At 44.0% G+C, this 21326-nt stretch overlaps 1 protein-coding gene across 2 annotated transcripts in view; it reads left to right on the top strand.

The window, feature by feature from the left end:
- Positions 1 to 17475, top strand: part of SMTNL2 (smoothelin like 2) — a 330693-nt gene extending 313218 nt beyond the window's left edge. For both annotated transcript variants that reach the window (XM_085649882.1, XM_085649883.1), the window contains exon 9: positions 13309 to 17475. In XM_085649882.1, coding sequence (XP_085506008.1) covers positions 13309 to 13435 — 127 coding nt within the window. In that variant the 3' untranslated portion in view covers positions 13436 to 17475. The remainder of the gene's footprint in view (positions 1 to 13308) is intronic.
- Positions 17476 to 21326: the final 3851 nt, after the last annotated feature.

Genomic DNA, 21326 nt, shown 5'->3' on the forward strand with positions numbered 1-21326 from the left:
CGCTATCCTGCGGGAGCAACTCAAAGCAGCCCGCAAAACCCCTCATTTTTCTGCACCGCGCTAGACCACGCAAAAAACAGGCCCAGGGAGCTCTTTAACAACATCAGACAGCAAACCTCCAAGCCCACTACCTCCTCAATGCAGGTTTCCAAAGAGCTCTGTGACAACTTGTCCAACTTCTTTGAGGACAAGATCAACGAGATTGAGCTCTCAATGGATTTCAACATCACCCCCTCCCTCAAGAGCATCTCGCCTGGGACAATTGACAACGCATCCAAGCCCCCTACAAAGCCCTGGAAATCTTTCACCCTGATACATGAAGCAGAGATAGTCAAACTAATCACCACATCCAATCCCTCCTCCCACGCTCTAGATCCTCTACCCTCACAACTGACCAAAAAGCTGAAATTCTCCCTCGCTCCACACTGGTGCAAGATCATAAACAGCTCCCTGAGAACCAGTCGTTCCTGACTGCCTCAAAGTCTGTCAAGTCACACCACTGCTAAAAAAAACAACCTGGCCTAGACACAAAAGACATGAATAATTTCAGACCAGTTTCTAACTTACCACTCCTATCCAAAACCATGTTAAAATGCATGCTCCTTCAACTAACTCAGCACTTGGATAGCATCAACCACCTCGAATCCCACCAATCTGGTTTCAGAAAAGGCTGCAGCACTGAAACCACGATCCTCAATGTCATTGATGATATCCACAAATCACTTGATGCGGACAAATGCTGCCTTTGCATTCTCTTAGACCTATCTGCAACTTTTGACACGGTCGACCACAAACTGCTCATTAAGGTGCTTCAAGTAAGGGGCAGGTCTTGAAGAGGTGGTCCTACACTGGTTCTCCTTCTTCCTCCATAACCGCACCCAAAGAATAAACATCCCCTTCCATCTATATGCATACGACACACTGATCTATCTCGAAACCACCTCCATTGAGGACATTATGAGACTCAATGACACACGCGGAGAAGTCCAACACTGGCTTTCCAGTAACCACCTAAAACTCAATCGGGACAAAACTGCAATACTCCACATCTCTAACAAAGAAGAGAACCCCCAAATTACGGAATGGCTAAAAGTGATCGATGCACTCAACAGCAACTTCACCCTGGCGGACTCTGTACAATCACTAAGTATCACTCTAGACCCGAATCTGGACATGACCAAACACATTAAGAACTCCGCCAAGAGCGCCTTCCTTAACCTAAAGCTACTGAACAAAATAAAACCTTTCATCCCGCCCAATGACCTCAAACAAACCACTCGAGCACTGGTGCTGTCTAGATTAGACTATGGAATAGGAGCCCTCACAGGTACATCCCAAAGTCTCACCTCGCTCCCCTCAAAACAACACTCAACGCAGCAGCCAGAATGGTCACAGGAGTGAAGAAATTCGACCACATCTCGCCCGCGCTCAGAACTAAAATGGCTACCAGTTAAAATGCGTGCTAGTTTCAGAACAGCCTGCCTCATGCACAAAGCCCTTCACACATGCAAACCTGAGTACCTGGCCCCAAACTCAAAAATGCTGGCCAGACCAGGACCGTCAGGAGCACGAACACGCTACTACTCATCCCGCTGAAGGCTCGCAAACAAAACACTGCCGCCCGGTACTTCACGGGTAACGGGCCCAAAATCTGGAACTCTATTCCCCCCCCCCCCCCCCCCCCCCATCAGAACTATCCCATCCTTTTCAAAATTCAAAGGTCCGATCAAAATCCTTTTCCTAGATCGTTCTTTAGCGAAGGGACAGGAGCAGCAGAAGCGCTGATAACACTACTCCTTGGAAGAGGAGCTCTGCCCAAGACTAAGCCACTCGTTGAAGGCATTCCAAGTCTTCATTGCCCCTTGGTTACACAATCCGCTAAAACTCTCCGTCCATGTTATTTACTATTATTGTATTTTGTGATCTTTTGCAGAACGACTGTTGTAAAGTGCTCCGATACCCTCGGGTCTGGCCAGCTTTATATAAAACTTCAGAATAAATAATAAATGTTTCTATTCTCACTTCCCTACTACCACTTCAGCTCTCAGAGCTGCAGATGTGTATTCCTAATACGAATGTTTTCTCTCATTGCCTTTCCCTCGTGTTTTTCTGCGTTTTCATTATTTCTACACCTAGTAAATTTCCATTCATTGGTTATCTTTTTTCCACCTTTCTGCTTGTGTCCAGGGGCATTGTGGGATAGGAGATTTCCATTGTTGGTTATCTAGCTTCCTTCCTTCTCCTGAATTTGGTGTTGTATACAGTTGTAAAATGCTTTCAATGTTCTGCCGTTCATCTGTTTTAAGGCTTCTAATGAGCTATTGTGTATGTGTGGGGGGGTTGGGGGGGGGGACTGTGGGTGTGGGGTGTGTGTGATAAACTGCTGCTTTAACTACTTGCTCACTTGCAGGGCTGGACTGGGACAGAAAATAGGCCTTGGCACTAAATTGGAAGTGGATCTCATTAGTGAATCAGATAGCTGAAAAAGTGGCCCAGAGTTGCAAATCAGGGCAGGCTTCAGCTTCTGGACACACAATGGGGCCTAGTTAGAAGCCCCAATCACCACCAGAGCGGCAATTTTATTGACGCTCCAGTGACGTAGGTCCATTTCCCATATGCCAACTTGTAAATATGCCCCTTTCGGCTGCAGTCCTCTGCGGCAATGGGTGTTGCTCTGGTCATGCCACCGCAACACCCATTGTGTATTTTATGCTGCCCTAGATTTAGAAGGCTGATGCAGCGCCAAAAACAGCACCATTCTAACTCCATGGTTTACTGGGCATTAGAATGGCGATGCGAGGAGAAATACATTTCTCCTCGTTATTTGCTCTTTCCATGTGTGCTTCAATGTGCAGCTCACATAGAGCAAAGCGCCATGAATGATTGTGTGCAGGAAGGTATACCTTCCTGCACATAAACAATCGCCCCTGCATTATGATCAGAGTAATAATAATAGTCCTGTTTAGATAGAATGTGCCTGTGTGGGGTCTGAAATGTGTAATGTGTTGCCTTCCCTGACAAAACCACTATATTGGTCTTTGCTACCTTTGTGAATTCAAGCATGCACCATAATGGCAGGGTGGGCACTGTAGTAGTTTGGAACCATGCATGATTCTAGCAGATCCTAGCTATGTGTGTGCTCTGTCGAAGTGTCAGCCTTCCTGCTGTTCAGTCAGTGTGCATGTGAGTATTGTTGTTTCCACAGCACTTCCTGCATATATCAAACTGGCTGGTCATTTGAACCTGAGGCCTTCCTTCGCGCTCAATGAAGCTAGAGTGGCTAAATAGTATTTTTCCACATTGGGTGCTCCCACCCCCTCTGAGTGTGGTGGTTAAAGTTTGGTAAAAGTCACTCGGTATTTATGCCTGTCACATGTCAAATCTTTTAGCATTCTGTACATTTCAGTAAATATTTGCCTATGTTTGACTCTTTAGGGTGGTGAAGTAAAGGAAACATGACCGCAACACCATTTTAGGAATGGCTATTCAACACATTAGAGAAAGGAGTGGTTTCTTCCAAAAAAATGTAACTCGCAAGACTTCGACAAAGTCTTCTTGGGTTCAATCAGATCTATATCCGCATGAGGCACCGGAACACCCGGGTATCTAAATGTTTCATATTCCCATGACAGAGAGGATGGGTAGTCCCAGCAATCCAAGTTCTTGTATTGATTTGAATGGGTGGAGGCACACCTTTCATGAGTTTATTTTTAGCCCTATTTCTCAAAAATGCTCTAGAGTCATCCACACTGGTTTAAAATCCGTCTCTTTGTCACAGAGGCAAAGTAAAACTTTGCCTTTGGATAGACGTAATGTATGGCTGTAGTTCTCCACTTTAATCATTCTATGTGTGTGCCCCCAATGAAATATTGCAGTCGGAGACTCCGGCAAGGGGGCAAATGGGAGTAGTGACAATGGGCATCCATTGAGCGTACCACGCATTACCTGGAAGGGTTCGGCTATAAGTCTGCCCATCTTCACCATGCCATAAGCTTAGGACCAAAACCCCCTGCACAAATAACCATAAGAAGATACTCCCAACTTAAGGTGTCGGAAGCTTTTGCCTGAAGTATAGACTCCAGAGAAGGCATATGGTAGGTCTCCCACCCTCAGGGGCAGTGATAATTGAAATGGGACTATGCAATGTTTTTTTCCACAACCAGGGCAAGCGTACTTTAAGATGACTCATTTTTCAAAAACCTCCAAAGCACTTTGCTGGCGATCTGCTCAGCCAATTGTAAAATCATCTTTAAAATAGCTAGCTTTTACAGGCATGGTGTGTTCTAAAAGGCGTGGTGTTCCACAACTCTCTAATCCTTCCCTGTGAATCACCCAAGCCTCTCTCTACCCCTTGTAGAGAATCCTTATAACTCTACCTCCTTCTGGCCAACACAACTAGTCCAATGAGCTTTAAACTGCAACGTTTTACACAACCCCCATGTACAGCTGCCTAAATATGATATCTAGTTCTGCCGGTTTAAATGATATTCTGTGCCTTAAAATATGCCTATCTTTATTTAAAAACTATTTCCATGGGAATCCCCCACTCGTGAACTCCACAAGCCAAAGACGTCTATGGCATTTTCCAAAATCACCATTTTGACTGTGAAAAGTGGGCATGTATGTAACATTTATCGTTTAAGGCGTAGATGTCCTCTAGAATGGGTTGTTGGAACCCACTTTCAATGATATTTCAGGTTTAGTGCACACCTGCTGCCTTGTATTAGTAAATTTAACCAATCAAAATAGGTTTATAATTTTTGCAGCTGACTAAGAGGCCAAGACTGTATTTCAGCAATATTTTTTATTGGCCTCTGTGGCAATGTTCCAGCAATATTTGATTAATATTCCAAGTTTTGGGCCCAACCCCCATCTTGTATGGGCCTCTGTGACACGCTCCAGTAATATTTAAACAAATTCCATGTTTTGGGCGCAAGCGCCATCTTGTATGGGCCTCTGTGGCGACGCTCCAGCAATATTTTTACAATATTCCGTGTCTTGGACATGCGCGCCATCTTGTATGGGCCTCTGTGGCAACGCTCCAGCAATAATTTTACAATATTCCGTGTCTTGGGCATGCGCGCCATCTTGTATGGGCGTCTGTTGCCATGCTCCAGCAATATTTTAACCATAGTCCATGTTTTGGGCACAAGCGCCATCATCTATGGGCCTCTGTGGCCACGCTCTAACAATATTCCATGTTTTGGGCGCAAGCGCAGTCTTGTATGGGCCACTGTGGCCACGCTCCAGCAATATTTTAACACTATTCCATGTTTTGGGCGCAGTTGCCCTCTATGGGCCTCTGTGGCCACGCTCCAGCAGTATTTAAACAATATTCCAAGTTTTGGGCGCAAGGGGCCTCTGTGGCCACGCTCCAGCAGTATTTCGTGTGTTATCTGCCTGCAAAGACCCAACGGGGTTAACTGGGAGCCTGAGCCCAGCAGACAGTGTTGATGAGCGGTGGCAGATGGCTCTTCTAGAACAGCGCCCTGGGAGCCTGGCCGGGTTTTCCCGCTTCCTGTGCTAAGGTCCGGTGCCAAGAACAAAGGCCGGGCAGCCCGGCAGTGCCAGGGCCTATTCTAAGCTCGTGATGCGCGCGTGGGCTCCGGTTACGCACTCTAATGTTACTAATGCTCTGTTAAACCGCTTCAAGCCCTTGCATAATCGCAGCTTAAAAATAAACTTGTTTGTGGCTGAAATATTAATCTCTCCGTCAGATTGCTCGCAATAGGGTTAATTACATATGACAAATGTTGCAGCTGAAAAAGTAAAGCATGGTAAATAGCCTAGTAAATGTGCTAATGTAGCATGTTCGTGCTTCTAACCACTATACAAGAGATTCGCATTTCTTTCTATCATTATTGCCGGCTCGCTTTTTGTATTAATGTTTATTTAGGTTATTTTTACATGCATGGCACAACGCTGCTCTATATGACTTCGAGTAGCTTTACGCTTTACATTTGGGTGGGACATTGATGTTCATTTGCACAGCGCTTTACACCAGCAGGACTCCTCAAAGCGCTGGGGAGGGGGTGAGCAGGAAAGATGGAGCGTGTAGGTGTGGGGAGGGTTAGGAGGACATTTTACTTTACTCTCCTCTCCTGCAGGCATTCGCTGTGTGTATGGTTGCTCGTCGCGGGCTGTGGCACCTTGCTCCTCATTTTATCACTCTGGCAGACCCAGCATGTTTTCTTGTGCAAGAGACTCCTGCCTGGATTCCACTGCCAGGTGCCTTACAATGTTTAGGTACATCGCTCTCCAGTACTGTACTGCCCTGTTCAGGGATGGGCTACACCCCCGGTAGTGCTCCAGGTAACATTGGCAACTACTGCCTGTGTTACTCGGCTATGACCCTCCTGACGGGCAGTGATATTGATCGTAGTAGTGTGGGACAAGGTTATTTACCCTTCACTCTAGTGAGGAGACTGCCTACCAGCTCTCTTCCTGGTACAGCGGTCTAGAATGTCACAAATGGACCTCCTGGCCCGTGGTGGGAATCCGAGTATTTGGGTACTTGAGTTCTGGGTCCCTTGGTAGCCACTAGGGTTGTAAGGCCCTCTACATAGCTCACAGGCAGTCAATGATGCGGTCTCCCCTTCTCCTTTCATGCCCCAGTCTGCCCTTCTTACACCACCCTCACTTTGAAGGTATTGCAGATTCAGAGGATGTGTCTGTTCCTGTCCGCATCCGCTGAACAGAGCAGGTATGAACCCTTCGCACTCAGCCGATCTGGACTGACTCCCTCAAGACAGCCTGTGGTCTGAAAATAAGCAATACCAGAACAATCCCTGTGGGAAGCCATGGCCGAGCTGCACATCCCACGCAAACTGATGGGTTACCTTCGCATCCCCTGCAGCCTGCCCCCCCTTTGACTCTAGCAACAGCACCAGTTTAGACCATGGTCTTCCACAAGGTGAAAGCTCCCCAGTGGCTAGTTGCCATGGAGATATGGAATGCATGAAACAAAACTGTTTTTTGTCATGATTTGCTCCCTTTAAAAGTTTGGGGTGAACTTGAATCCAAGCAGCCGGTTGGGCAGAGTCAACCTGGATTATATTGGATATAAGCGGACACCTTCGGCTTCATCCAGGTTCACCTTTTAGTTTCCAGAGATCTACACAGCTGTGTAGAGAGGAGCTGGGGTCAGAGGCAGAATTATTGGCTGTCTACCGTGCAGGGGTGAGGGCAATACCCAACAGATGGAAAGGAGCTGCTACAATCTGAAGGAAGAGAAGGGCACGGTCTGCAAGAATGGAGAGAACCTGCCTTGCCTTAGTAAAACAGTATATATTAAAAAGAGGGAGGGGTGCTTAAATTAATCTGTCAGCTGACGAGTCCTGAAAGTAGAGCTTAATTTGAGCTGGCGATTTCTGTTGGCGCTTTGGACATAATAATGGTCTGAGTTGAACCATTTTTTTAACTGAGGACGCTCACGGCACTGAATAAAGCTATAACCGGCCAGTAAGTAGAATATCATTTTTAATGTTGGGAACTGCAATTTCTTTTCCTTTCCCATGGGGACCAGCACGGCACTTGTGTGATATTTGCACTTACAGTGCACACTCCATTTTCTTTCACTGTTTTTTTTCCTTCACTTCTGAGAAAAATTTACTTTGGAACACATTTCCGTTTTGTGGTGAGAAAGCAACCTATGATGAGTGGGTGTGCTAGTCAGTACCAACTAGCCTCACATTTGTCTCGCATTTCTTTCTATATTCTTTCCTGACCTTTTCTAATTTTGGTGGGAATTCTTATGCTGCAGTATAGTGACATTGTGATATAAATTGGACATATAGACACTTGAATTAGCGGGAGTAGTCCGCATCATTGGGGGAGTCGTTAGAAAAGAGTACAGATCCTCCCTGTGTCGGGATATTAAGGTTATCTGTCCATTGAGTCAGGCCCTGGTCGTTGATCATGTGTTGAGTGGGGGGGCGGCTTGACTTTTCTTCCCCCTTTGCTCCTTTGTGGTGTTAGGTTTCTGTTGGGGGACAGCAGCTCCTATCTTTGGGGACCAACACATATTTTTATGGGCCAGGGCTAATTTTTCCACCTGTCATTTACTGATCGCAAGAGAGGTAAAAACCAACAAAGCTGAGAGACCTGAAAAACGTCACAAAGGGAGAAAGCAGGGGAGTTAAGTGATTCCGCAAGGTCAATAGCCCCCTAGGAACTGATAGGTTAACTCATGGCGCTGTCTACCTGCGATAAAACCTTTTTCATCTGCATTGACAACTGTATACTTTGATAGTCTCTTAGCAAGGATTCCTGCAAAGATTTTATAGTCGCAGTTAAGCAGCAAAATTGGTCTGTATTACTCAGCCTCTTTGGGGTCCTTGCCTGGTTTCAATATCAAGACCATGGTTGCCTCCTACCAAGACAGGGTACCTCTTTGCTCTCCAAGTAAATCTCATTAAATGGAGATTTCCAGACTGGGACAAGATTTCCAATCAACAGTGTACACAATTCTGCAGGAATCACGTCGGGCCCGTTGATTACCCATTCTTCATATTACCCACCTGGTTTCTGATTTTATCTTCCCTGATCTCAGACTGAAGATAAGCTCCTTGTTCCTCTGAAAGGCTGGGTAAAGCCTTGTTTGACCACCAGTTTTTGATTTCCTGAGGGTCTGGGTCAATATCTTCATGATACGCTGCACTCAGGGTACTTAATAATTCTGCTTTAAGATCTTTCTCTGCCTTAAATACCCTTCCCGTTCCTGCTGCCACCAGTGTGTCAATTCGGTTTCTGACCAGCTCGGTTTGTTTTCCATGCCAAAAGCGAACCACTCTTCTCCCCATACCCAAAGTGCTGGGGTCTACTCACGTTCCACTTATCGCATATCTCTTGCTCAAGGACAGCCCTGATGTCTCCCTGCAGACTCTAGCTCATCCCTAAGGTTTAGATTGCATCCTATCATATAATCCACTAAAGCCTGAATCTCGCTTACTTTCTGGGCAATTGTCAGTCCGATCCGCCACCCTCGTTTTAGATTCTAGATGCTTTACACGAGCTTCCTTTATTATACTCCCCTTCAAATGCGCTTTATAGGCATCCCAGACCATCTGCCCTCCAGCACTACCAGTGTCTTTGAAAAAAGACCTTCGAATCTTGACTTAAACCCTCCATTATGTGGTGATCTTGCAATAACTTGCTGTCCAAAGTCCACCTTCCCCTTGGCTTTGTCACAGGTAACTCTATTGACAGCTGCACTGCGGCATGATCTGAAATGGTAGCCGGAGTGTGAGTTACTGACTTAACAAAATGGGTCAATGTTTTATCAAGAAGAAAATAGTCAATGAGGGAATGCTGTCCGTACTTCTTGCTATAGAATGTATAGCCTCTCTGAGTCCCTGCCTGTTCTTGTCATACATTCATCAGCCCCAGATCCCGCATCCGATCTCTAATCCGGACCTTCGCTTTTTACATGCTGGCATACTCGGGCTTAGGTGGCCTATCCAGATCTTTGTCGAGAGCCACTTTAAATTTCCACCTACCACATATGGGGAAATAGAATCTACCCGGTGCTGTTCTAAAGTGTTCAACTGGCTGGGATCAGAGCAATTAGGCCCATAGCACCCCACGCATAACCATTCAAATTCTCCCATTTCTACAATAGCCAGAACTCATCTGCCCAATCGATCCATCATATTACTTAGTATGTTAATGCTACAATTCTTTTTAACTATTACGGCCACCCCCTTTTGTGTTACAGGACTGATCCGAACACACCATTTCCTGGACCCAGGAGTATCTCTGGAAGGAACGCCAACACTCAGATTTCATCAAGTGCGTTTCCTCAAGTATGATTACCTGAGATTTTGCTCCCTTTAGTGCTTCCTGGACCAGCCTTAATCTTTTCCTGGCTCTTAAACACTTCACATTCCAAGTGATTATCTCTAGATCCACACCCTGCATCTATGTTGTATCTCCGCATCCATAAGCTCGTTTATTATCGCACACGGGCCTTTTCTGGGATTTCCCTTCGTGCACTGAGGACATTTTTATTTTCTCTCACTTGCTCGCCTATGTATATAAGGCGTTAATATCACGCCTTTAGGGCCTCTCCAGGTGAAGCCCTAGCCCCAAGACCAAAACCCATACATCGTGGTTAGTTAAATATTTCGCTTCATTTCACTACTCATCAGCCCCATCTGTGCATCATACACTATTTCTGACTGGACTAATCTAATCTACTTTTATTCAAGCACTTGGAATACAGTCTTGAGTAATTCTAGGATTAGCTCCCTTAGCTACTAGGATTCACTGATGATTTAATTTTCCCGATTAGTTCATTAGCCTCATCGCCCCCCTTACATTATGCATCTTGTTCCTCCACATGGCGTTTAGTGCTTCTGGAAACTTAAATTGAGCTACAGCACCCAGGTCTTTTAGCTCTTCCATTCTACCTCCTCTCCCTCAAGCTTCCATTGTTGTTGCACAGTAAGTAGGCCCACATCAGATCTGACGGGGTATGTATAGCTGATCGACAGGCTTGTATTTTAATTCCACTGGCGTCTGAGCTGAGTTTCGGGCACCAGCACTCATCCATTTACATATTAAGCACGGGGCTGTTACCATTGGAGCAGGGTCAAGACTGCTTCGCCCTAAGTTTGACTGAAATGGGCAGATGTGTGTCCCGTGCACACTGTCACTGGAACCAAGCTACAGCTGGCTGAAGAGCACTAACTAGTGCGAAAATAATTAAGGGGTGCTTGTGTTTTTGTTCAGCGAGAACCTGGCCTGGCAGTTTGGGCTGGACAGTTACCATTGGATCAGGGTCAAGACTGATTTGTATGTGGCTGGGTCTAAAGTGAGGTGGCATGGGGACAAAATGATGATAGACTGGGATGCATCCCAGAGTAATTACCAGTGACTGAAATTAATTATTTCAAGAATTCCACTCATCACTGTAAGACTTTTTTGTATACTTCAGGGATGCCTTAGCACAAAGACCAAGTTAAGAGATCGTTGAGCACTGCCATGGGGAGCTCAGCAATCCAATCTGCTAATAGCGAGGGCTGAGGATCTGGTGCATCCCGCCTTCAGGCGGTGGAGTTGAGCGGCGCTGAAGATGGGCATTAGTCCCTTGTGCCTGTTCTCTCCATGCATCACTGACTTCCAAACCCATCAGATGGGAAGCGAGAGGCCTGTGTGACTACGCCCGTCATTGAACCTGTGACCAAACCAACGCAGCTTAAGAAGAGCTTGAGTCAAGCGAGCCGGTGGGAGCTGTACGCTAGTGGTACACTCAGCAATGGCCCTAATGAATAGCAAGGGTTTTCTGTGTCCCAAGTTCATCGCTGGTGAACTGGTTGGTGTTGATCACAGCTTCATGGCGGACTCCGTAGCTGCTCTGATCAAGGCCACCCACCGGTCTCCCAAGCTGTGTGGACTCATCAAAATCTCATTCCTGCATGACCCAGAAGAAGAAGCAGGGGGGCTATTGTGTCCCCACCTAGCCGTCAACTTTAATTTCCTGAGGAACGAGACCCCGTCCCAAAGACCAGAGCTTGACTCTAATGGAGCCTGGAGCACAGAGCTCTTGAAAACCCCAATGAGGAGCATGGGGTCATCTTGAACTGCAAAGTAAGATATTGAACATGTGACACTCATTAACAGAACCCTAGGCGAACTCTGCAATAGCCTTTCGTAGAGAATTGAAACTATATCCCAATCCGCCCTTCTGAAGCTAGACCTCGTTTCATAGTAAATATTGTACTTCATTTAAGAGAAAACCATGCATGCGTAACACTTCCTGAAGTAACTAATCCATTTCCTTAACTGTGCGTCAAGGTATATATGGGTTTATAAATCGAATAATCGCTTGGACAGTAGATTCATTGTGAGAGATGCATGTTCGGATGGATCCGAGGGTTCACACCTTGTGCAAACCTTGACGATTGATTTCGTTGTCTTCTGAAAGTCAAAGTCTCACCAAGAGGGTACATGGCCATTTATTGAGCTTCTTGCAGGTGTACCTAGTTCTTGTGCTCCCAAGGACAGGGACTGTGCCCAGATTTCCTCAATGCGCATGAGTCCCATAGACCTCAGAGAACTAGCCGGACATTGCATTTTCTTGCACCTCAACTCAGCCGAAAGGGTCAGTCACTTTTTATTTTATTTTCTTTAAATACGGCATTTTACACCTTGGCATGCTTTAAAGTGGTTTCCAGCACATTTATGCTCTGCTATCTTGGAAATGCAATATCTAATAGGAACCTTGGGAGCCTGGGGTGAATGACGTCCGCAGGAGTGGTTGTGATAATATTTACTATGGACAAGTAGTAATTCTGTTCAAGACGAGTACGATGTTGTGGTTTTCCTAAAACGGAGCCCACGAGTGTAAAAAATGAATACTAATTAAGGCACTAAGGTTTAAACTTTACAAATTGTGTAGCATCAAAAACAATACTTATTGACAAGTGACAGAACAATGATAATCCAATCACAATTTGTAATAACCCAAAGAATTGTAGTTTCGAATACCTAAACTTTTTTTTTTTTTTTTTTTTTTTTTACAATTCGCATCAAAGAAGGAATTATATAATCATAATCGGACTATTAGAGCAAATAAACACTTTTTCAAGGAAAAACGTCTCTCAAAATAATTAAGAGCTAAAGCATTTATTCCTGTGACAACTATATAAATGTTCTCTGCTTTGTAACTTCTTCCTCATTGGTACATCTAAAGGTTGTCATAAAGCTTGAACATCAACTGATCTCCAGGTCGCGTACAAATATACTAGCCATTTTCATGGCCTTCTTGCCATGGCAGCTCTTTTTAATGGCCATAAGAAAGTTTTTTTTTTTTTTTTCTTTCATTTGTTACTCTGTGAGTCCTTGGGTTTGGTTGGTGTTTAGCTATTTAACTTACTTACAATAATCATCTACTTAACTATTTGTTCATACCTAGCATTCTGTGGATTATTGTAATTTGTGTTTGACATATCCCTTAATTTGCAAATCAGGCCTTGTTTTTTTCTGCTGAAGAATTGATGTAGGAATTCTACAGTGGAAATTGGACCTTCGGACATAGTCCTCCTTCTAACCAACACTGTGGTGCCGCTATAAGATGCTACTCTGCTCTTCTTGCGTCTTAAGCTTTCGGTCTTAGAACTATGTCAATCATGCCTCTGCAACTTGTCTAAAATACCTGAAGTATAGACCTTTATTAGTCCAGTCTGGTAAGAGGAAGCGCCGAAGGCTAGATACTCGGCGTTCAGGTGAATGACTGTTTTGATATCATTCAGTTGAAGTAGAAGTTCCAAATACAAATGGTGGTAACCATGTCCACTTTTCTTACAGGAAAATGGCTAACTGTGATCGCTTGATAGAAGTGGAAGACATGTTGATGATGGGACGTAAGCCAGATCCAATGTGCGTCTTCACCTACGTTCAGTCTTTATACAACCACCTTCGTCGTTTTGAGTGAAGCCCTTGACCACCACAGACTGAAAGGCCACAGAGACTCAAAGCTGTCCTTGGTTATAGCCGGCGTCGCCATGAGTAGTAGCAAAGTTAGAGCGCAGCCCAGTGTTACTACTCCAAAAGCGACAACTAAAGCTCCTCTTGTCTTGGGTGGGTTCCACTGATTATGTATCGGCAGCTTAGTATGAAACACTGCGCTGGCCGGCAACGGGAAGTGAAGGAATGTCACAGGAAAAAAATCAAGTGTTGTGGTGCTAATAGGCTATTTTAAAACTTATTTGTATTAAAGATTTTATAGAATTGCAATTTTAACCAAAGACTTAGTATAAATTGTTTTCACGGTTGATATTTTGTACAGTAGTAGTTAGTCTAAATATCATGCACAGTATTTTACTTTTCCAGTTAGTAAATAGAAAAGGTCATGAAGTAAATAAGATAGTTTTTTTATGAATGGGGAGGCGGGAGCAGAAGATTGTTTTTAAATCACCGTTGAGGCACTAGTGACCGACTGTAATTGGAAATCCGTCTGAAATACCGTCTTTAACAAAGTCTGAGATTTATTTTTTATTTTAATTACTACAACCACTTTACTTAAAGCTCCCACTGTAAAATAACGATAATGTCCTTAGAGCTAGATATATTACACTCTCCTAATGGTCATTAAAAGCACTGACTGAGTTTATATTTTCAATGTAGGCAGCCACTATAAAAAGGGACTTGGTAGTGTATATCCCCACACAAAGAAATGGCAATTCTCAAAGAGCTGACATGTTTCTATTTGGGGTATGGCAGCTGCACAGAGCTTGAACCTGTGAGCTTTGGCTGTAAGTCCTCCTCCCCCTTAGTGGTCAAGGGTCCTGGGCTCCCCCTTTGGTGAGCCCAGGATAGTGTGGGTTAGAATCATTTGGCCTTGTCCAAATTGAGCAAATAGCTTTTGTACCTGCCATCTGCAAGTGGCATGAAGTATAAACCACTTGGGTGGAACTAGAGGCATAGTGTCTTTCATGATTGCCTGGTGCAAAATTGACCTGGCCCAGATAATATTTTATTTAGCATTGGTTCATTATTGCTGTACTCATGTTCACATTTTACACATTGTCTCAAATAGCCATTCATTCAACGTAAATTGTTGTGTAACTCTTTGTACACTGGTTTATTCATTTTAGTTTCTTTTTACACTGGTTTTAGTTTTGAAGTTATTTATATGAAAGGCGGTTGTCCATTCAGTATGTTTGCTAAAGAACGCTCCACGAAGCAGGCAATGCAACCTTGAGACCGTGGGATTTCAGAAGCTCAGATTCCAGCCATAAACAAATGCTTGCAAAGGCTTTCCTTGTAATTTCGTCTTTTGCTGATGGGTGGTTTCTTCTTCATCAAACTCATGTCACATTTTGAATAGAGAGGTTGGAATGGAGCCGAGGAGCCTGTAGTCCTTAGATACTGAAGAAGAGGTCCTGCTTGGAAGATGTTTGGTAACTCTTTAATGACTTGTATTGATCTAGCCCTTTCCTGCTATTTATTTTGAAATGATTGTGACTTGTGCCTTAATTTTACAGAACAATCTTGTAACTGTTGATGTCCACAGTACACATGCACTGGTACAAAGGGTATTCGGAGAAAACATAAACACAACTCCTGTGGTAATAGGAATTCCATCTGCATCCAGCGACCTAGTCCGTTCCACCCCGATGTCCTATATATCCTATTAGTGGAGACTCTGAAACCAAAGTGTCACTAGTCGTGCAGTACAGGACTTCAGCATCCACAGAGCTAGGGCCCCAAAGACTACTGAGCTACTGATAAGATAGTGATTTCAATCCAAGTGCCGCTGCTGATCTGGTCTTTTCTGTGGTACTTGGCGCATGTTCATAGCTAGGAAATTGGAAAATCATAGCACGGTTTTTATGAAACTTACCAGATGTTCAACAGATGTTAGAGGAGAGGTCTTGCATTGTTGTAAAAAGCGGATCCGTTCTCAGAAGGCATCGCTACTTTCCTGGCATAGAGATTGTGTGAAAAGACAGACTATTGAGTGTGGTGTAAAGCACGGCAAACCTACAGCAGTCAAAAATCCAACTATCCTCTCTTGCCTTGGTTCGGTTAAGTGGATTCTCTCCCAGGTTCTCTCGCCCATTGATTGCACTGGTGAGGATTTCCTGGAAAGGCATAGCTCTTGATCAGTGAGTGGGACTGCAGTCTCTAAAAGGTCATTCATACTTTGTAGATCCTCCACTATCTGGAAACATGGCCCACTCTGACTTGTAAGAGGACAGAAAAAGAGCACACGCATTCTACCTTGGTCAGGGAAACAACTGCTAGAGAGGCGATCAGCCATTTTCCCTGGTATGTTATAAGAGGAGCATAGAAAGAAGTACAACAAAGGATAGATTATCAACATTAGTTATAGCCAACAAATGACCACAAGTAAGAACAGCCGATTGAAACTTCATCATCCAACCAAGATCCTCAGAACAGCAGGTCCTGAGCCTGTACTAGCAGAAGGATTCGAGTACCTTTCCGCTCCTTTGTCACAGAGAGCCTGAAGCGAATGTTCAAGATGGAACCGTACTCCCTAGACTACAACCCTTTTTGTAAAACTGAAAACACTATACATTGCGTAGAAAAGATCTCAGCAGCCTAGGGAACGATATCTACGTAATATAAGCCTGCATGCCTTTAATATCAGTGCACATAAAGATGTGAGGAACATTTTTACCAGCTCTTAGAAAAAAACAAGTAAATGTTATTCAGCTGGTCCTTGAAAGCAACTATCCATTCTGTTAACTGCCCCTGCTGGCAATGATGCCATGTGCTCGGTTTAGGTGAGACATACACAGTGGATGATGCCAGAAAGAGATGTTATTACAACATCAGCTTCAGACATCATTCAGAGTAGTTCTTACTTGTTCATTCATGCCCTCAAGAGTCCAGGCCATCTGCACAAAGGTGACATCCTATCGTGGCTAATGATTCAATGATGGCTGTTCATTTTTACCGCCTTCGGTCAAAACGCAGTCTGACCTCATTGGCTTCTTGAGATGCGAGTCTTATGACTCAAACTGCTTTTATGTGGCACATGTTTCATTGAAGCCTAGCTATAGTCTTTAAGCTCTTCCAGAAAATCTACAAGTTTTTTAAGGAAATGTAATACTGAAAAAGAGGCTATTATTTTTCATATTTCTTCTCTTTGTTGACATCCGGTGGAAATCCTTCTTTAGCTGTACTTCAAAAATGATTGGACTGCAAGTGTGTTCCCAATGTCTTTAACCGATGTGACATCTAACAGATTGCATTACTCAGCTCTGCCTAAGCTCGTTTCACCAGGGCTGTGGCATATTCTACACCTTAACATAATCAAGTCCTCATCCGGGAAACCTCTGGGCAGCCAGTTGCGTTACGCCTTCCTCTGCTCAGTCATCGCTCTTTGTTGGACGGCAGGTCTGGAGTCGCTGTACAGGTGTCGAAGGAGAACTTAACCACACTGATCACCCCGACTCTGTGTGTGCCTTGTGTGGTCCCATTCTTGCCTACGTGATGGAAAGAGAAAGACAGGGCGTTGGAAGGATCTGTTACACAATGTTGTCTTAAATTTACCAAATCCCATCCTCAACCTCTGTACCAGCATCTGGCTGCATGTCAGGGATCCTGTTTTACAGCTGCATAGTTTCAAGTCAGGCCCAGGGTCCAGTCAGTTGCCCATCTGAGATCATTTGTGATCTGGTGTTACTGTGCCTGTATATTCTAAGTAGCTCAGGTTATCACCCTGGGGTAATCTGTTTCTTTGAAATTCTGCCTTTGATCTACATCATCACAAGCAGTGGTTGCAAAATGCTGAACACAAAGACGTCAAGATGGCAAGAAGTTTATAGCAGCTAATGTGGATTGAAAATGGCACCGCTTACACTTTAAGCCACCATGTTTACACACCCACCATATATAACTGCTGCTGATATGTATGAAGTTTTAATTGAACGTGAATAAAACTTTTCAAATTGCCTACTTGCACATCAGTATTAATGTTATTAAACACAAATTCTACTGTGATTGTATGTCGTGTGTCCTTTTGAAGGTTTGTCACGTTTTCTTAATTTAAAATAAAATAAATGATGCATAACCTGCAAAAAGCCTGCTGGAACGCTGTAACACAAATAAAAATAGGTACTAAATAGATAAAAAATCCATAAGAAAAATATTTCTAACTTTGATAACGAGAAATACATAGCTTAAAATAAGGGGGCTTGAGTTATGATCTGGGTCCTGTAGGCAAGATGCGGGTTAGTTATGTAGAGGGACTAGTAATGGTGTAAGTGATCCACTCATAGCAGCCATTAACTGCATGGAAAGTTTTTAGGTCTGGCGTCAGCCAAGACCTTTTTATTTTACTAAAATGATGCGTATAACATACCTAGAGGGGCTTTCAGCCACCTCTCCTCATCCATTGGTCTGTTGTTTCATTCACATTTTGCTTCCGCCCACTTCAGCATGGGACAGTGGGTCCGCCTACTTCAGCCACTGGATGACTTCACTCTGAGTGACTCCATTTTGCTCTCTCACATTGAGCTCCTCCGCACACAACGTAGTTCGTTCAACGCCAGTGTTTTTGTTTTCACTTATAATTACTTCAGTGTTGCCTTTTTGTTTAGAGCCTTGGGTGAAAGCAGAAAGCTTTTATATCCGATGTGAGTGCAGGCCACATTCCCGCTTATCAGTTCCTCTTGTGTCCTGCTAATGCTGTAAATTCCTTTTAGAGTGTCCTTAGGTGATCTGACTGCTGGCGTTTCACAGAGAAACTGTCCCGTTTTAAGTTATCCTCCTATTCCTCTGCATGCAGTACACAAACCTAAAGCTTCAAAATTGTACATGAGAATTCAAAAGACGACAATTCTTAAGAACACGTTTATTCTGGACTCCGTTTTACCAATAGTTATTTAATAAACTTTGCCCGGGAAGAAAACCAGCCTTTTTCAAGTCTAGTTTGCAACATTGAAACAATTTTTTTAAATGGATTTCCTTCTTTCATTCCTCCTCTTTCTTTACTACTCCTTTGTTTCCTTCTTTGTTTCCTTCTTTTCTTTCTATCATCCTTTCTATCCTTTCCTTTTTCCTGCTTTCTTTCCTTTCTTTCTTTCTTTCCTTCCTTTCTTGCCTTTCCTTCATTCTCTTACTTTATTTCTGTCCTTTGTTCCTGTGTTTTTCGTCTTAAAGGCAAGAAGCTGGCAACGAACGACAGAACAATTAGTTGTTTTGGTCTGTATTAGCTATGACCCTCTGATTTTATTAAAATTGTGTGTATGAAAGGTTACTTATAGGGGTTTGCAGCCAAACGTCATCCATTTTGTCTGTATCATTCACGTTTTGTTCCAACCCACTCTCACATGCATCAACGAGCAATGCGTCAGTCCACTTCCGCCATTGGCTGACTTCACTATGAGTTATGGCATGTGGCCTTTTCACAGTCGCACTGCCACACACAGTAGTTCCCCTTAGTGCCAGGGAGTACTATGTGCTTTTTTGAGACAAAAAAACATTTTTGCCTTTAGTCAATGTCTTTTTAGATTGAAGAAGCCCTGGTAGCTTCCTGAACAATAAAGCTTTGCAAAAAAAATCACGAAATAAAAATTGCAAAAAGGCTAGCGGGCGATGCCAGACCTATTGGATTTGCCAAAGTCTTTGAAAAACATTATACCAGCCCACCATTTCAGGGTGGTGTTCATTTTACTGCTATATTGAACACAACAATGGGAGAGGAGTTTACCCCCTCCAGTCACCACACTAGCCCATAGTGAGATTTTCAAAATGGTTAATGCAGCATATTCAAAGTGCATTTAAAATGGAATCCACTTTGAGGCTCTTCTGAGAGTGAGCATTAGAGATTCCTACACGATCATTCCCTGCCACTCAACAGGAGATCCGATGCATAAGGTTGCATGTGTTCGCATTGTATGCTCTGCACTTGCTTCGTCATACCCTTAGGTAATATCCAGAAATACCCATTCTGTAGATTCATGTAGGATCCACCTGATTCATGAACTTTGGTGGTGGTACTCAGTCTGTGTGCTTAAGTCAATCAATACCTCACCTGCAAGTCTCATGCAACACACATTTACAGATGCAACTTGTTGATGGTGCTCCATGTCTGCAAGACAACCAATGGCCCATTTAGAGGACTTGTGAAGACACATGCAGCAGCTTAAGGCAGGCACACTGACCGTGCGCTGTCAGTAGGACTTCGCTCAGCATGTTTTTTCCTGTGTGATGTTTGTAGGAAGATCAGTCCTCTTTGGCGAGCACTGGATGGTTCTCCATCCTTTTGGCACCTCTGAAGTGAAGTTCCTTTCGTCTGTTGCGCCTGGATTCATCCCCTGTTGAGATCCATGGTGGTCAACATACATGGTTGATCCCCGTGAGGTCTTGTATTCTCTTCATTTCTGAACACTGTGGTTTATGGCGCCTGCTTTTTACTGGGAAGATGTACACTTTCTACCGACCTCTGTTGGATCTGCTTGTGTCTTGTTCTCTGTTAGTAGATGCAATTCAGGGTCCAGAAGATATGGTCTGCGATTGTGCTGTCCGAGCTCTGGCAAGGTGATGTCTGTCCATTTGCTTTGTGCTAGCCAGCATCTATTTTATTATGTGCTGATGGTGCATTCCTCCTACACAAGGTATCAATTGGGTTACAGAGTCTGTTGACAGCCTTGGGAGGCACGTGCACGTCAAGTCATGATTCTAAAACCAGAATCGTGTCTGTAGGCCAGAGACTTTGTAAGAGCAGCCTCAAGCGTGGAAGGGGTAGAACATGTCTGGGGAGTAGGTGTTTTTCGTTGTGTGGTGTTCTCGGAGGAATCTCTGTAGAGGACGTATTATGGCCAAAACACATGGTAGTGGCAGAAATGAATACACTGTCATAATTTCATGTCACCAATATGACTGTTTTAAAAGCTTCCAGACTTGAGCACCTGAAAGATGAGCAGAGGATTTCCAAATGGCAACAAAACACCGTCCTGGAAGTAGAAAGGATTGAATCAGCAACGGCAATGGGGATGGGACCGACAACTATTGGGAGGGAGGGAGGGGGTAGGGGAGAGGGCACAATGGAAGAAGGCTAGTGAGGAGGGCTAATGGAGGCTGTGTCAATTGACTGGGGAGAGAGGGTGGACTGAGGTAAGGTATGACCACCAAGAATGTATGAGGGACTCACAAAGGCGGTAGTATCTCTATTGCTACTCTGTGTCCAATGAACAACTAACAGGAGTTTTGTCGTCCAATTAAGGACAAATGTTGCTCGATCCAATCAAAATTCACCATACACACTCACCAGCTGGTTATGAGCACATGGGGGAAACAATATCTGACGAAAGACATTACCTCAAGGCCCTAGTCTCATCTCAGTTTGCCATTTGTCACTTCCAGAAGTTTCACAAGTTAATACAGATAGAACTGTATAGCAATAGGCGCAATCATCTGCCGCCAGCAACAGTAGGAGCATCGCTTCAACAATAATTGTTGCTTATGCAAAGGTTAAACTAGCTTGCCTGAGACTCTACTTACATTGAGTGTACTGTCAACAATATCACTTTGCCTTTCTTCCAACCATAGACACAGCAACAGCACTACCAAAAATGATAAAATGGCTATCAGAATAATCTGTCCTATTCCACGATGTATGCACCATGATATTGCGGCAAAACTCTGCCTGTCAATGTGAGCCACACAACATGGCTAGTAGGAGGACTATGACACATGCCCACATGCTAATGTCTCGAGAAATGTCTATTAGGTAAATTTCACCAGAGCAAGTATAAGAAAGTCGATGAATATGTCCCACACACTCTTGCGACCTGTGTACTTGGAAGCTGCTTTCAGATTTCAAGGAATTCATCTCCACAACGCGTGCT

This window comes from Triturus cristatus, chromosome 3_2 (assembly GCF_964204655.1).
Source record: "Triturus cristatus chromosome 3_2, aTriCri1.1, whole genome shotgun sequence".
Taxonomy (NCBI): Eukaryota; Metazoa; Chordata; class Amphibia; order Caudata; family Salamandridae; genus Triturus; species Triturus cristatus.